Genomic DNA, 17,500 nt, shown 5'->3' with positions numbered 1-17,500 from the left:
CTAGAAACATGTTAGCAACACACTTAATCATGTTAAAACGTTTACTTTTTGTTAATCATGTTAGAAACATGCTAGCAATGTTTCATTATGCTAGAAACATACTAGCAACATACAAAACATGTTAGCAATGTGCTACATCATGTTAGAAACATGCTAGCAATGCATTAAATCATGCTTATAACATGTTAACAATGTGCTAAATCATGTTCGGAACATGCTAGTTATGTGCTAACTCACGTTAGAAACATGCCTTCAACGTCTTAAATCATGTTAACAATTGGTGAAAAACAATGTGTTAAAATATGTTAGCAACTTGCTAAACTGTTAGCAAAGTGTTAGAAAACATTGTTTGAGTGAAATCGAGTTATTAATGTATTTGCACGCATTCAGTTCTCCAGATCATACCAAGTTTGTGGGAAGCTTCAAAACCAAACAGGACTTCATGGATCTGATCGAAGTGATCTATCGAGGCGCCATGAGAGGAAAACTGATCGTTCGAAGCCCGATAGACCCGAGAAACGTTCCCAAATATGACCTGCTGTACCACGACATCTAGAGCCGAGCAGAGCTGGTGTTTCATGTAGAGTTTCCTGTGGAAACAACAATCCGGTGTATTTATTCTGCCAAACTTGTGTTCTGACATTTTTGTATGATGTTTTTAAAATAAAGCTTATTGATTTCACACTGACCTGTGGACGTTTCATGACAATTTGAAGGTAATTTTACACTATTTAAAGTCCCCCTGTGGTGTAAATCCAGCTTTTAATGTTGTTTATGTGTGTATGTGGTGTTTTAATCTGCGTTAAGACAAACCATGTGTAAATTCATAAGTCGACTCCATTGCTGAGTATTTTCTCCTTAAAACTGCAGTGAATCAAAGACAGTCTCAAAAACGCTTTGAAATCGCTGGTGTTTCTGACGTCACAAACTACCTTGTAACCAATCAGATCAACGTGTGATCGTCAACCAGTGGATCTCTGAGCTGAGTGAGTGAGTGGAGGCAGGGCTCATTTGCATATTCACAGAACCACGCATACTAAATGAGGCAAGGGTGTCGAGTTACATTCAAGATATTTTAAGACATGAAGAATTTTTTTTCAAGGAGTTTTAAGGGATAAAATTATCGACTACTTTTGTTTATGGTGTGTGTGTGTCTGAGGTTAGTTGTGTGTGTGTCTGGTGTGGAAGGTAGGGGGATAGTTGTGTGTGTCAGAGGTTAGTTGTGTGTGTGTGTCTGGTGTGGAAGGTAGGGGGATAGTTGTGTGTGTCAGAGGTTAGTTGTGTGTGTGTCTGGTGTGGAAGGTAGGGGGATAGTTGTGTGTGTCAGAGGTTAGTTGTGTGTGTGTGTCTGGTGTGGAAGGTAGGGGATAGTTGTGTGTGTGTGTGTGTGTCAGAGGTTAGTTGTGTGTGTGTGTGTGTGTCTGGTGTGGAAGGTAGGGGGATAGTTGTGTGTGTGTCAGAGGTTAGTTGTGTGTGTGTGTGTCTGGTGTGGAAGGTAGGGGGATAGTTGTGTGTGTGTGTGTGTGAGTGTCTGTCAGAGGTTAGTTGTGTGTGTGTGTCTGGTGTGGAAGGTAGGGGGATAGTTGTGTGTGTGTGTGTGTGTCAGAGGTTAGTTGTGTGTGTGTGTGTGTGTGTCTGGTGTGGAAGGTAGGGGGATAGTTGTGTGTGTGTGTGTCAGAGGTTAGTTGTGTGTGTGTGTGTCTGGTGTGGAAGGTAGGGGGATAGTTGTGTGTGTGTGTGTGTGTGTGTGTGTCTGTCAGAGGTTAGTTGTGTGTGTGTGTCTGGTGTGGAAGGTAGGGGGATAGTTGTGTGTGTGTGTGTGTGTGTGTGTGTCAGAGGTTAGTTGTGTGTGTGTGTGTGTCTGGTGTGGAAGGTAGGGGGATAGTTGTGTGTGTGTGTGTGTGTGTGTGTCAGAGGTTAGTTGTGTGTGTGTGTGTCTGGTGTGGGAGGTAGGGGGATAGTTGTGTGCGTGTGTGTGTGTGTGTGTGTCTGTCAGAGGTTAGTTGTGTGTGTGTGTGTCTGGTGTGGAAGGTAGGGGGATAGTTGTGTGTGTGTGTGTGTGTGTGTGTGTCAGAGGTTAGTTGTGTGTGTGTGTGTCTGGTGTGGAAGGTAGGGGGATAGTTGTGTGCGTGTGTGTGTGTGTGTGTGTCTGTCAGAGGTTAGTTGTGTGTGTGTGTCTGGTGTGGAAGGTAGGGGGATAGTTGTGTGTGTGTGTCTGTCAGAGGTTAGTTGTGTGTGTGTGTGTGTGTGTGTGTGTGTGTGTGTGTGTCAGAGGTTAGTTGTGTGTGTGTGTCTGGTGTGGAAGGTAGGGGGATAGTTGTGTGTGTCAGAGGTTAGTTGTGTGTGTGTGTCTGGTGTGGAAGGTAGGGGATAGTTGTGTGTGTGTGTGTGTCTGTCAGAGGTTAGTTGTGTGTGTGTGTCTGGTGTGGAAGGTAGGGGGATAGTTGTGTGTGTGTGTGTGTGTCAGAGGTTAGTTGTGTGTGTGTGTGTGTGTCTGGTGTGGAAGGTAGGGGGATAGTTGTGTGTGTGTGTGTCAGAGGTTAGTTGTGTGTGTGTGTGTCTGGTGTGGAAGGTAGGGGGATAGTTGTGTGTGTGTGTGTGTGTGTGTCTGTCAGAGGTTAGTTGTGTGTGTGTCTGGTGTGGAAGGTAGGGGGATAGTTGTGTGTGTGTGTGTGTGTCAGAGGTTAGTTGTGTGTGTGTGTGTCTGGTGTGGAAGGTAGGGGGATAGTTGTGTGTGTGTGTGTGTGTGTGTGTGTGTGTGTGTCAGAGGTTAGTTGTGTGTGTGTGTGTCTGGTGTGGGAGGTAGGGGGATAGTTGTGTGCGTGTGTGTGTGTGTGTGTGTCTGTCAGAGGTTAGTTGTGTGTGTGTGTCTGGTGTGGAAGGTAGGGGGATAGTTGTGTGTGTGTGTCTGTCAGAGGTTAGTTGTGTGTGTGTGTGTGTGTGTCAGAGGTTAGTTGTGTGTGTGTGTCTGGTGTGGAAGGTAGGGGGATAGTTGTGTGTGTGTGTGTGTGTGTGTGTGTCTGGTGTGGAAGGTAGGGGGATAGTTGTGTGTGTGTGTGTGTGTGTGTGTGTGTGTCTGGTGTGGAAGGTAGGGGGATAGTTGTGTGTGTGTGTGTGTGTGTGTGTCTGTCAGAGGTTAGTTGTCAGTGTGAAATGTTGACATTGAGCCTCTAAATCTCTAACCTCCTGAGAATCATCCGTTTTAAACAAACTCTGAACAGAGGAGAGTCTGCTGGAGAAAAGAGAATCGTAATAAAACAAGAATCAACATCAGATCCTGTGTGTGTGTGTGTGTGTGTGTGTGGAAGGAACAGGAGAGTCTGCTGGAGAAAAGAGAACGAGATAAATGCTGTTCGTTGCTAGTTAATGCATGAAAATGAGACCTTATTGTAAAGTGTTACCAATATTTATAAGGCAACATTCAAGCTCGTTTCTGCCACAGAATAAAAAATAAAAAAGTTTATTGCAACTTTTTTTTCTGTTTATATATTGCAATTCTGACTTTATAGCATGCAATTGGGAGACATACATTTAGAATTGCATGATATTAAGTTGCATATGCATGTTATAAAGTCAGAATTGTGAGATATAAACATGCAATTCTGAGAAAAAAGTCTTTCTTGAGTAATTTTTCCTTAGAATTGAACTTTATATCTCAATTCTGAGAAAAGATGTCACAATCGAGAGAAGTCAGTCAGAATTCGCAATTGTGAGATAAAAAGTTGCAATTATCTTTTAAAATGTTTTATTCTGTGGCAGAAACAAGCTTCAATAATTTTCAACCCATTTTTACTTTAATAAAATAATGACTAACTAGACATTTAACTGAATGTTTTTAACATTATCCAGTAGTGCATGTGGTCTCGGTCTTTAAGAGGTGAAGCAAGTTATTACATGTAATTTAAACGTTTTTCTTTGGTATCACTGATGAATCATTTACAATAAGAGGAACATGAATTCAATGTTGATTTAGTGTTGACTATAAAATCAGCATGATACAGCATGCACTCGTCTTTTCTCCTCTATTGTGTCGTATATCCGAGTGAAACGCTTCTGGAACGAGAACAAATGTGGGCGGGGCTTGATTGTGTCTGTGGGGAATTGATTGGATGGTTGTGGTTTGCTACTGGCTGATCTCATGTGTGAGTGACAGGTTATAGCCCCGCCCTCGTCATCAGAGAAGAGAAGAGATGCTGCAAGAGGAACTGATTCTGATTCAAGAATACGAATGTAACACAATAATAATGATGTGCACCTGTGAATCATTTAGAATAAATACTACAATATTCCATGACAAAAACAATGCTCATTCTGATGCAAAGACTTTTATTAGAGATTTGATCATCCTAGACGTTGTTGTTTTGCTCACTGGTGCGGCTCTTGCTCCGGGTGATGATGTTAAATGGAGTCGGTGTGGCTTTAGGTTTGATCATCTTGTTGAAGAAGCGAAACACGGATTCCATGCAAACGACGGGCGTCGAGTCGTGACACTGAGTCCCAGCGGAAATCTGCGTGCAACCGGCCTTCAGTGATCCCACAGAGCAATTCAGAGGCTTCCTGCTGGGAATCCAGGATCTGGAGTGGGATTTCAACCAGTCGCGACCAGCGTTTCCCAACGGCTGGTGCCAAAAGCTGTGGGACGAATCCAAGAAAGCCACGGCTGTCACTTTCCGTTGAACCTCTTCGATCTCACGGCATAGAAGATCCACGAACGCCAGGCCTCCGTATCCGTGTGCCACTATAAAAATGTGTTCGGGAGAACTTTGGGAAAGCAGGCGTTCCCAAACCATCCGAACGTGTTGCTCGTGAGTCCGCGAACCTTCATTGGGATTCATCAGGAGAACGGCACAGGATTCAAGCAAAGCCCAGCGTATATACGGGATCTGAGAGCCTCGTTCCAGTCCCTCGTGTGCCGAGAGTTTCCAACTCCACACGCCACTCCTCACCGTTCCCAAATCCTGGATCAGAACCAGGAGACTCCCGGGGTTCTCCAGTGCTCCTGCGCTCATAAACACAAAACTATCCTCCAGAAACACTTTAACAAGCTGAAACTTGCGCTCTAAGAGGTCGTACATGTGCCGGGTGATGCAGAGACACAGGCTACGATGCTCTCGCTCCGTGTCGCGAGCGTCGTGTAGTTTGAAGGGGAACCGGTAGGGTTCGTGGGTTTCTCTGTGCCGTAGGTGACCGTCCTCTGAAAACCAATACGGAAAATCGGACTGAATGGGATTTCGGGTCGCCTCAGAGCACTCCGACATCGTGTGGGACCTGAGATAAGAATATACAAAAAATGTGTGTATTCACATAAAACCGCTCATTTTACTGTTTGGAATCTAAAATATGAAAATGCAAAGAAATTAGGATTTCTGAAGGATCATGTGACACTGAAGACTGAAGTAATGATGCTGAATATTCAGCTTTGATCACAGGAATAAATTAAACTTTACTGTATATTCACATAGAGAACAGCTGATTTACATTGGAATAATATTTCACTGTTTTTACTGTATTTTTGATCAAATAAACACAGCCTTGCTGAGCAGAAGAGACTCTTACTGTGATGAGATGAGTGTTTCTGTTTGAAAATATGCTTTATAATCTGTCAATTATCATTGCACTGCAAATTAAAGCATTTGTTTAATAGATTTACCTGAGAAAGATTACCTAGTTAAATCTGTATTCCGAGGACTAGTTAAAGTTATACCTGATTGTTCTGTTCCTGAATGCTGAGATGTGTAAATGTGTTAATGATCAGTGATCACATGACAGGTGTCGCTGATTGACATTATTAGGGCGTGGCTTTAGTGCATCAACCGAATACTTAAAAATAGTATTTGTAACAATATGCAATATGGAACCTTTCGAAATTAGAGTGTTACATTAAATTACCTTAAATTAAGTAAGAAGTGTCCAGTTATCGTCTCAGAAACTAAATGTGCCATTTTTGTGTAAAATGTCTCTTTTGATAGAATAATTTTTAAAGAAGCGTTTCAAATTCAGGTGCACTGCTTTGCTGGATATAAAATGCACGTTCACATGTTGACAAAAGGACATCGGGAAATTGCGTGCATAAAGTAAGCATGCATACTGTGCACAATTTAATTTTATATATATAGTGGAGAGATTGTAGTATGTCCTGATTTTATAGCACTTTGCACGTTTTTAAACTTTTATTTATTTAATTATTTACAACCATCTGGAATAAAACTCGGATTAACTGTAAACACGCGGAACTCGTGATGTGTGCGACTGTTTCCACCGGATGACGTTCACTGATACACCGGATGTTGATCAAACATGGCAGCGACCTTGTGGATCCATGAGACTCTGATGTGAATTTTATAATGGAGAAGAAATGAAGATTTATACACGTTTGTATTGTGTGTAATCAGTCATGTTCTCAGCACTAAAGAGTGTATTTTTGGGCTTTGCCCGGACATCAAGCCAGCCAGGTAGAGTTAAGACAAATAATCTTGCATGTATTAATTGGTCTATGTAGTATAAATTATTTCCTTTATTTAGTGTCACTAACGACAATTAGTATTGGCGAAACCATGGTTTTTGGACGTGTACATGGTATTCTTACTATCTTAATACCATGGTACTCATGAATATGGTAATCTTACTAGTTTGCAATAATCTAGTTTGCATTACTGATTGTGTATCATTAATAATAATATGATTATATATACTGTAATTTCAGTTCAAGTTTATTGTCATATGCATATTAGTACAGAGTACCACAGCAATGAATACAATGTGCCTTAGCACTCAGTACCAGTCAATAAATAAGTTAAAATAAAATTAAAACATCCGCTCAAACCTCAACCGTCCTTCCTCTTGCACTATCGTTCAGTAGCCTTACAACCTGTGGCTAAAAACTGTCCCTAAAACGTGATGTGCGCGTTGGGATGCTCTGCAAACGTCTCCCTGATGGAAGTTGGGAGAAGAGATTATGTGCCGGATGACTAACATCCTGTATAATACCCAGTGCCTTCCCAGTGCTGCGTTTCCAATAAATGTTTTGGAGCGATTCTAGTGGAACCCCAATAATTTTAGATGCAGTTTTAACCACCTTTGTCAGAAGATTCAATTCACGTGAAGTAGCCCTGCCAAACCACACTGTAATATTACCTGTCAATATACTCTCAATTGTACAGCGGTAAAAGTTTTGTAAAATGTTAAGTGACATACCATATTTCTTGAGACACCTCAAGAAATAAAGCCTCTGATGTGCCTTCTTAATGGCACAGGTGATATGGAAAGACCATAAAAGGGAGTCTGAAATAAGGTGTATGTGTGGGTTTATTTCTTCTAAAATCTATGATGACCTCCTTAGTTTTCCCCACATTAAGGGACAGATTATTTCTTCGGCACCACATGATCAAATTACTCGCCTCATCCCTATAGGCAGTTTCATTATTGCTGTCAATGAGTCCTACCACAGTAGTATCGTCTGCAAAGACGACTGTATATACCTGACAAACACCCAGGTTTATTTGGTTATAATAACCACTTGTCAAATGTGGGTGATTATATTTTACCCACTGAACCTGAACCTGTTGCTAAACCTGTGTTAACTAGTTGCTGAACCTTTTAACTAGTTGCTGAACTGAACTTGTGTTCTGTTAACTAGTTGCTGAACTGAATTGTGTTCTGTTAACTAGTTGCTGAACTGAACCGGTGTTAACTAGTTGCTAAATCTGTGTTAACTAGTTGCTGAACTGAATCTGTGTTAACTAGTTGCTAAACATCTGTTAACTAGTTGCTGAACTGGTTGCTGAACCTGTGTTCTGTTAACTAGTTGCTGAACTGAACCTGTGTTAATTAGTTGTTAAACATCTGTTAACTAGTTGCTGAACCTGTTCTGTTAACTAGTTGCTAAACTGAATCTGTGTTAACTAGTTGCTAAACATCTGTTAACTAGTTGCTGAACTGAACATGTGTTCTGTTAACTAGTTACTGAACTGAACATGTGTTCTGTTAACTAGTTGCTAAACCTGTGTAAACTAGTTGCTGAATTGAACCTGTGTAAACTAGTTGCTAAACCTGTGTTAACTAGTTGCTGAACTGAATCTGTGTTAACTAGTTGCTAAACATCTGTTAACTAGTTGCTGAACTGGTTGCTGAACCTGTGTTCTGTTAACTAGTTGCTGAACTGAACCTGTGTTAACTAGTTGTTAAACATCTGTTAACTAGTTGCTGAACCTGTGTTCTGTTAACTAGTTGCTGAACTGAACCTGTGTTAACTAGTTGTTAAACATCTGTTAACTAGTTGCTGAACCTGTGTTAACTAGTTGCTGAACCTGTGTTCTGTTAACTAGTTGCTAAACTGAACCTGTGTTAACTAGTTGCTAAACATCTGTTAACTAGTTGCTGAACTGAACATGTGTTCTGTTAACTAGTTACTGAACTGAACATGTGTTCTGTTAGCTAGTTGCTAAACCTGTGTTAACTAGTTGCTGAACCTGTTCTGTTAACTAGTTGCTGAACCTGTGTTAACTAGTTGCTGAACTGAACCTGTGTTAACTAGTTGCTGCCTCTTTTTCTTCAGATGTCCTGCAGAGCCACATGAAGCTCCTGTCAGCAGGACTGAGGACGTATGCAGTTCCTCCAGACTTCAGCGGTAATCAGTGCTTAACCAGCTAAACTTGTAGACTCGCTCGTTAAGGGCTGCTGTTTTTACGGCCTGCTAGTCTTGTGCTGTTTAAGTCCTTTCAACAGTGCGAAGTGTAGCCCTTTATTTTGATGAATCGTGTTTTCCTCCATCGCAGACGTGGTTCTCCCGGAGAAGCCGAAACTCAAATTCCTGGAAAAGGTCCCGAGTTTGAAACAGGCAAAGAAGGAGATGAAGAAACTGCGTGACATTCAGGGGCCGGCCAAAAGCTCCAACACCTTCACCAAAGGACAGTACGGCATTGTGGTGCGTGTTTTTTTATTTTATTTACTTTTTATTTATTTATTTTGATTTACTAGATTAATAATGAAATTAAAAACAGTATTAACAGGAGGGAGGAAAATAAATTATGCATATATACTTATCAAATAAATGCTAGCTGTATACTTATAAATGCATATCAGTGCATATTCTTAAATAACAATGAACATATACATACATACCTATAAATATATATACTAATTTAAAATATTAAATTAAATTATATATTTTTAATAATTATATATCAACCACTTTCCTCAGTCCTTTTTGAAAGCATTTTTTTTTTCAACTTTAGAATATATGCAAGTTCTTCCATAACCAGGATTTCTTCAATAATTCCTAACCATTGTTTATGAAAAATCGTCACATTATTGGGGAGCTGAAGAAACTCTGAGTGACATGAATATAATGCATTATAGTAATGGCTGAAAATGTCGAAATAAAGATATTTTAGGTGCGTCACAGAAAAAAATCCAATAATGTTTTAGTAGATTAACACAGTGACAGGTAACACAGACTGAATGTGAGTTCAGTAAAAATTCTTAGTGAATTAATCATCAAAATAATGAAAATAGTATAATGAATCAGCTCTTTTCTCTCAGTGTCTGAAACGCTTCCATCAAGGATTCAGTCTCTCTAAGCCCCGCCTCTCTGAGAGCTGCTCTGCTCTGATTGGTCAGAAAGCAAACGCTCATTATCATATCTGAATCTCAGCTCTAGATCACAGTTTCTCTAAGCTCCGCCTCTCTGAGAGCTGCTCTGCTGTGATTGGTCAGAAAGCAAACGCTCATTATCATATCTGAATCTCAGCTCTTGATCAGTCTCTCTAAGCCCCGCCTCTCTGAGAGCTGCTCTGCTGTGATTGGTCAGAAAGCAAACGCTCATTATCATATCTGAATCTCAGCTCTTGATCAGTCTCTCTAAGCCCCGCCTCTCTGAGAGCTGCTCTGCTGTGATTGGTCAGAAAGCAAACGCTCATTATCATATCTGAATCTCAGCTCTTGATCACAGTCTCTCTAAGCCCCGCCTCTCTGAGAGCTGCTCTGCTCTGATTGGTCAGAAAGCAAACGCTCATTATCATATCTGAATCTCAGCTCTAGATCACAGTCTCTCTAAGCCCCGCCTCTCTGAGAGCTGTTCTGCTCTGATTAGTCAGAAAGCAAACGCTCATTATCATATCTGAATCTCAGCTCTAGATCACAGTTTCTCTAAGCTCCGCCTCTCTGAGAGCTGGTCTGCTGTGATTGGTCAGAAAGCAAACGCTCATTATCATATCTGAATCTCAGCTCTTGATCACAGTCTCTCTAAGCCCCGCCTCTCTGAGAGCTGGTCTGCTGTGATTGGTCAGAAAGCAAACGCTCATTATCATATCTGAATCTCAGCTCTTGATCACAGTCTCTCTAAGCTCCGCCTCTCTGAGAGCTGCTCTGCTGTGATTGGTCAGAAAGCAAACGTTCATTATCATATCTGAATCTCAGCTCTTGATCAGTCTCTCTAAGCCCCGCCTCTCTGAGAGCTGCTCTGCTGTAATTGGTCAGAAAGCAAACGCTCATTATCATATCTGAATCTCAGCTCTTGATCACAGTGATACGAACAGTAACGATGGCGTGGGTTTTACCGTATCAATCTCAGAAAACAGCGTCTTCTCAACACGAACAACACAAACCAAACTCCTCCAGTCTCAGATACACTACAGTGTTTGAGGGCGGAGCTAAGAGACGCTGATCAGCCAATCAGGACCAGAGGCGGGTATTATGCAAATGAGTTACAAACCTACAGGTTCAGCAGGAAGTGAGACTGAATTACTGACGACTCGTTTCAGTTCAGAATCACTTCTTTCTTTCAGGAGATCAAAACTCTGAGCTTTTACATCACAAAGCTGTATTACACATTACATGAAAGGCAATATCTCCAAAAGCATAATAGGGGCACTTTAGATTATTGTGCACATGTAATATTCATCAGAACTCTGTGTCTTTTGTGTATATGATTATTATTATTATTATAATGTGTGTGTGATTGTGTCTGTAGGCTCTGGGTGGCGGGTACTTGCACTGGGGTCACATGGAGATGATGCGTCTCACCATTAACCGGCGCATGGACCCCAGCACGACCTTCGCCCTGTGGCGCTTCAGGGCCCCGTTCAAACCCATCACGCGTAAAGGCCTGGGCCAGCGCATGGGCGGCGGGAAGGGGGCCATCGACCACTACGTGACCCCGGTGAAGTGTGGCCGGCTGGTCCTAGAGGTCGGAGGTCGCATCGAGCTGGGTGAGGTCGAGCCGGTGCTCACAGAAGTGGCCAAGAAGCTGCCCTTCCCAGCCAAGGTTCGCTCACTCTCACCCACAATAACTTCCTCTTATGCTTTTCTGCATATATATGTGGCAATGACGTGAAAAAGGAAAGTGTTGCATAACATTATGCTGTGTGTTATTAAGTGCACTGAACAGCCCTGCGTTTACGTTTTAAAACAATGGTTTACTTGGATACTTAGTTTCATTTTTCATCAAATTATTGTTTACAAAATGCTTTTTCTTTTCTTTTTCTAACACAATTGAGTAATCATAACTGCAAAAAAACATTTAAAACAAGAAGAATCTGAACTTTGACAAAAGTGTCTGATAAAAGCAAGTAATTATGCTTCATAATCGGCTGTTTCTACAAATAAATGTGGCAATAATGTGAATGAGGAAAGTGTTGCATAACATTTAATCAGAGAACATGCTGTGTGTTATTTAGTGAACTGGCTGAACCCTCTGGTAGCCCGGCATTTTGATAAATATTAATATTAAAATAAATATTATGGAATTAAAATATTGTACATTCATTTAAAAAAACATTTGCTCTGTTTAACTTAAATACTGCATTAATTGGGGAAAAACAGTATAAATTGTTTTTGCGATATTTGTATTTAATATAGAAATAAATGGTGCATAAATAAGAGGTAAATATTGTTTACTCCCATGAAATCACCTCAAAACACAAAATATTAAAACAATAAATATTATGGAATTAAAATATAGTACATTCATTTAAAAAAACATTTGCTCTGTTTTTTAACTTAAGTACTGCATTAATTGGTGGGAAAAACAGTATAAATTGTTTTTACGATATTTGTATTTAATATGGAAATAAATGGTGCATAAATTAGAGGTAAATATTGTTTACTACCATGAAATCACCTCAAAACACAAAATATTAAAACAATAAATATTATGGGACTGAATTAATTTCAAATACATTTGCTTAATTTTTTTACTTGATTTTAACTTCTTGAAAAGCAGCAGTATAAATAGTTTTATGATATTTGTATTATTGTATATAATTATAAAATAATACAAATTAAATAGTTTCCCAAGGAAACCAAGAACTGATGAATGCAACGGAAACCGCTTCGTATAAAAGCATCTGCCAAATGCATGCAAACAGAGAAATAAATGCTGCATAAATTAGAGGTAAATATTGTTTACTACCATGAAATCCCCTCAAAACACAAAATATTAAAACAATAAATATTATAAATTATAATTAAAATTAAAATTATAAATAAAATATAGTATATTCACTTGTCTGTTTCGATCACAATTGACCGGGTTAGATCTGAAAGTTTTTCTGAGAAGCAAGTTTAGTAGAAGAACCCAGTTGAACGTGTGTGTGTGTGTGTGTGTGTGTGTGTGTTGCAGGTGGTGAGCAGAGAGAGTCTGGCGGCGCTGTATCAGGACCAGGCCGAACGCGAGACCAATAACCAGAACCCCTGGAGCTTCGAGCGGGTCGCGAGGGCAAACATGCTGGGCATCCGGAAAGTCCTGAGTCCGTCTGACCTGCACAATCACGGCCGCTACGCTGGGAAGTTCTTCTACCCCGCGCGAGTGTAGTGTGTGTGTGTGTGTGCGCGCAGAGATAACACTGCAGAACTGATGAACACACACTCCAGCAGGATGTGTGTGTGTGTGTGATAATATTCAGATCCATATGACCTACTTCTGAGTGTTCTGTTGTTCACCTATCACACAATCTCTGTGTGATAATAAAGGTGTTAGAACACACACACACACACACACAGACACACACACACACACACACACACACACACACCCACACACACACACACACCCACACCCACCCCACCCCCACACACCCACACCCACACCCACAGACACACAGACACACACAGACAGATCTGTCACCTGTTCACCTCATATGCTCTTTTATCACACACATGCTTTTGTGTGTGAGAAAATATGTGCTGTGTAAATGTTAAATACTATGTTTGGCAAATAAATGAGGTTTCTTTGCTGTTCGGGTTCAGTTGTTTTCTATATGGGACCAAAAATTGGTAACTGAGTTGTTGAAATTACGACAAAAATGAATGAATATATGACATAAGTTGTAATTGTGACAGTGATAATTAGTAGATAGTCAAAATTATGATTTAGTGTGTCATAATTATATCTTATATGCCATAATTTTGACATTTAAACTTTTTAATCTCATAATTAATAGTTTGTATGTCATAAGTATGTCATCATTATAAGTTTTACTTTTTGTCAATTATGAATGAAAAGTCAAAATTATGGCGTAGTATGTCATGATACTGACTTTTTATGAGGTAATTTTGACTTGATGTCATAAATATGACTTTTATGATATAATTTGTGATTTACCGAAGGATTATTTTTTTTTCTTATGTGGCGAAAATGAGCTTCCTCATTAATTTTGTTTTATCTAAAAAGTTTATTTTAAAATGTAATACAGATGTGTGATGTAAAAATGTATGGAAACGAGAACATTAGTAATCAAACAACAGCACGTGACTCAAGAAGGAAGCCGGAAGTGTCAGTTCGGCGCATGCGCAGTTCAGTTCCCGCTTTGAATCGTGTGGCGCGAGTCTGTGGTGAGTTTTGAAGATGTGTCGCATTAATTATTGAGTTGTGTTTGTTTTGAACTCATCAAATCATGTATCGAATCTTTACAGTTTTTCTCAGCATGTTTTCTATGAGTGGTGATGTTTCTAAACTGAACGTGAGCGACGCGACGCGATTATTAATAAACGCACGATCTCTTAACAGACATGTGCTCAAATATAAACATTATATTCATATACCACGGTACTTAAACCTGCGTCAAAGAATACTATTGTAACCAACTTTGTGTACTTGATGAATCTTAATGTTTACCTTACAAATAAACGTTCAAATAACGTCATATTGTGAGTTAAATTAAGCTCAGGAGAGCTGTTGTATCATAAACCTTGTCCATAAAATATAAAAATAATAATAAAATATGTTAGCTGGGACTGAGCTGTACATCTAAAAATGTAAAACATGGTATGGAAACTTGTCAATTTGTTAAAGAAAGTTTGCTTTAAAAAAAATCAACTTTTTCCTTTTAAAAAATGTAAAATCTTGTAAATTCTCTCCTATTTATTTATAATGTCCATAATACTCTAAATATGTACTTAATCTGTAAATATGTCTATTCTGACTTAAAGGGTTAGTTCACCCAAAAATGAAAAATATCCCATAATTCACTCACCCTAGAGCCATCCTAGTGTTTATGACTTTCTTCTCTCAGCCGAACACAATCAGAGTTATATTAAACAATATATCAATAAATCATCATAACAATAATCCAAACGCCTGCAGGGGTTAATAAAGGCCTTCTGAAGACAAGAAACATATCCATATTTATAACTTTGTAAACTATAATCACTGGCTTCCGGTAACAGCCGTACACGAGTCTAGTTCTGGCGGAAGAGTGACCTCTGACCCCACACATGACGAGTGACCTCTGACCCGACGCATGACGAGTGACCTCTGACCCCACACATGACGAGTGACCTCTGACCCCACACATGACGAGTGACCTCTGACCCCACACATGACGAGTGACCTCTGACCCCACACATGACGAGTGACCTCTGACCCGACGCATGACCGGTGACCTCTGACCCGACGCATGACCGGTGACCTCTGACCCGACGCATGACGGGTGACCTCTGACCCGACGCATGACCGGTGACCTCTGACCCGACGCATGACCGGTGACCTCTGACCCGACGCATGATGTAGGAGTAAGCTCAGGTGAGAGTCGACGCCTCTGATGGTTCAAACAAACTGAAGGTCCTCCACCTGCGTGAAGTTGGCCCCCCACCCAACGCAAAACGTCGTCAAACTATGCTCAATCGTTTGTGTTTCGTTTGTGCTGTAAAAAATTTCGTTTGTGCTGTTTCGGTTTTTTAGATATTAAAATTATATTTTTAGGTCATTCTGAGGTCACTCAGCCCCCCCACATGCTCCAAATTCACCCAAAATAGCCTCGTTCGTTTGTGCTTCGTTTGTGCTGGTTTGTGCCGGTACAATTTTCGTTTGTGCTGCATCGGCCTTTAAAATATTAGACACTGAATGAAAGCGAATTATAGACAGTGCTCACCAGCCCATTAAATGACTTCAACCAGCCTGTATCTTCATGAACGCACCACAGAGAAATGCCCATTTCATACATAAGCAGAGAGCAGTCTGTTTTCTTTCGTTTTGAATTGTTCTGTTTAAAAGTAGACTGTGATGCAAGTAGGCCTAGGCGCTGAGTTTCGGTTCATTTATGAGACCAACTGACCATAGGCCTATTTACTTCTTATTTTGCCTATTAAATCCTGGCATTTGGTAGATGAAACAATGATTAAAATTAAGATACAATTAATACAAAACGAATTTCACCTTAAAGAAAGGCTTTGTGCTTTCTGTTTGAGGTCTCTGTGAAAGTTTTAAAGTAATCTTTTAGTGCCGTTTTCAGAGCGGTCAGTCCGTAACGCAGTTCTCCGTCCGTTACATTGCTTTTTCCTCATAAATGCAAACACGAAAAATTAAATAAAATGAATAATTTATGTTCTGCGGAGAGACAACGCTTCTTCATCCGGTGGGTAGGCTAGTATTACTTTTGGTTTGCGCAGTGTAATTCATAGAATTAGCCTACTAAAAAAATGTAACGCACATGCTATTTCCCTCATATTAAATAAAAACGCATGAGTATATTTTTCTAATGTCTGGACTCCTTTATTAAGGGAGAAGCCTATGGATAGGCCATATAACAGACGTTTCAATATATTGGTATTAAGTGCATTTTCTGATAATTTATACTTCAAGTTTTGACTTGAAAATGTCACGTCCATAACGCTGGAATTGACCAATTTTAAAGAATTTATCCTCAACTATTTTTGTGGTGTAAGTCTATGTATTTTATAATGTTAACTTCAAATAATAGTGATATGAAGATGTGGTAGCATTGGATCTGGACTCTGGAGTTGGAAGGGTTGTGTCGCGATTCTGCCTTCTCACAAGGTTCGTGGATGGAGCGTCGGGATTTCGGTTTCATATTGCATATTGTTACACAGCCCTAGTCGTTTGTTTTAGAAATGTTAAGTTCTACTTCTGTAGTTATTTTGGTGAAAGTAACTGGAGTAGCTAATGCATTACAATTCTGAGACAGCCTTTATTGTAAGGTAAATAATTCGGCTACCTTTAAATAAAAGTAACAAAGTAATCTATAATGTATTACAGTTTGGAAGTGCTGCTGATATTGTGAAAAATGATTAGCCTATAAATAGATATTTTCATATAATTAATATTTTAATGTTTTAATATAATTCAAATGTAATTTATTCCTATAATGTCAAAGCTGAATTTTCTGTATCATTACTCCAGTTTTCAATGTCACATTATTCTTTAGAAATCATAAGATGTTGATTTTGTGCTCAATTATTATTGGTGCTCACTGCTCAGTTAAGAAAGGCTCTTATTTTGTATTGTATTTTGTATTGTAATACATATTGCGTGTTTTTTTTATGTTTAATATTTTTTGTGGAAAATTTAATTTTTGATAATTTTTTCACTTTTGATTAATTTAATCCGTTTCGGTCTTACCTTGTTACTTCAACTAGCTACTGTAAAAAAAAAATTATAGGCTATATATAGGCCTATATATATATACTTTTTGCAGCACACACGAAGACAAACGATTGAGCATGTTTGGGGTGAATTTGGAGCAGGTGGGGGACTGGTGAGCACCGTCTATAATTCGCTTTCATTCAGTGTCTAATATTTTAAAGGCCGATGCAGCACAAACGAAAATTGTACCAGCACAAACGAAGCACAAACGAACGAGACTATTTTGGGTGAATTTGGAGCATGTGGGGGGCTGAGTTTTTACAGCACAAACCAGCACAAACTAAACACAAACGATTGAGCATAGTTTGACGACGTTTTGCGTTAGGTGGGGGGCCAACTTCACGCAGGTAGCTCCTCCCACTTTTCTCTTTAAAAATCCTCCTTTTAGACTCTATTTCGTGACCGGTGTTTTGTTTTGCTCGATCCTCTGCGCTTCCGTGTTCGTCAATACGTCGGGTCAGAGGTCATGCGTCGGGTCAGAGGTCGATCAATTGTTTCGTGTTCGGCGTGTGAAAGCAGTTTTTCTGTGATTCGCTTTGCTTTATCGGGTCAGTGTGAAAATACATTAAGCTTCATTATGAGGAAAAAATCCTTTCTGATTCAGAACATCGTGTCTAAAAA

The 17,500-nt window shown here is 39.7% G+C and overlaps 4 protein-coding genes across 5 annotated transcripts in view; 3 read left to right on the top strand and 1 right to left on the bottom strand.

The window, feature by feature from the left end:
- The window catches only part of txnl4b (thioredoxin-like 4B), a 3,630-nt gene extending 2,942 nt beyond the window's left edge, over positions 1 to 688 (top strand). Inside the window, exon 3 of the mRNA XM_084101330.1 lies at positions 391 to 688. Within this exon, the coding sequence (XP_083957456.1) occupies positions 391 to 556 (166 nt within the window). The 3' untranslated portion in view covers positions 557 to 688. The remainder of the gene's footprint in view (positions 1 to 390) is intronic.
- Positions 689 to 4,346: 3,658 nt separating this feature from the next.
- LOC311078027 (cotranscriptional regulator ARB2A homolog) lies at positions 4,347 to 5,371 on the bottom strand (the record flags this gene model as incomplete). Its single annotated transcript, XM_084106672.1, has 1 exon — positions 4,347 to 5,371. The coding sequence occupies exon 1, from the start codon at positions 5,256 to 5,258 to the stop codon at positions 4,347 to 4,349; it is 912 nt and encodes a 303-aa protein (XP_083962798.1). The 5' UTR covers positions 5,259 to 5,371.
- An 893-nt stretch (positions 5,372 to 6,264) lies between these two features.
- Positions 6,265 to 13,232, top strand: mrpl16 (mitochondrial ribosomal protein L16). The gene is made up of 5 exons (XM_084106899.1): positions 6,265 to 6,452; positions 8,555 to 8,626; positions 8,775 to 8,923; positions 10,970 to 11,263; positions 12,620 to 13,232. The coding sequence occupies exons 1-5, from the start codon at positions 6,395 to 6,397 to the stop codon at positions 12,809 to 12,811; spliced, it is 765 nt and encodes a 254-aa protein (XP_083963025.1). The 5' UTR covers positions 6,265 to 6,394; the 3' UTR covers positions 12,812 to 13,232.
- A 542-nt stretch (positions 13,233 to 13,774) lies between these two features.
- Positions 13,775 to 17,500, top strand: part of cenpq (centromere protein Q) — a 19,242-nt gene continuing 15,516 nt past the window's right edge. The window contains exon 1 of one of the 2 annotated variants that reach the window (XM_084100020.1): positions 13,775 to 13,830. In XM_084100020.1, coding sequence (XP_083956146.1) covers positions 13,785 to 13,830 — 46 coding nt within the window. In that variant the 5' untranslated portion in view covers positions 13,775 to 13,784. The remainder of the gene's footprint in view (positions 13,831 to 17,500) is intronic. The other variant, XM_084100021.1, reaches the window with a different exon arrangement.

This window comes from Abramis brama (assembly GCF_963993115.1).
Source record: "Abramis brama genome assembly, chromosome: 2".
Classification (NCBI taxonomy): domain Eukaryota; kingdom Metazoa; phylum Chordata; class Actinopteri; order Cypriniformes; family Leuciscidae; genus Abramis; species Abramis brama.
The sequence above is the reverse complement of the archived record's forward strand: the minus strand, read 5'-3'. Positions and strand labels throughout refer to the sequence as shown.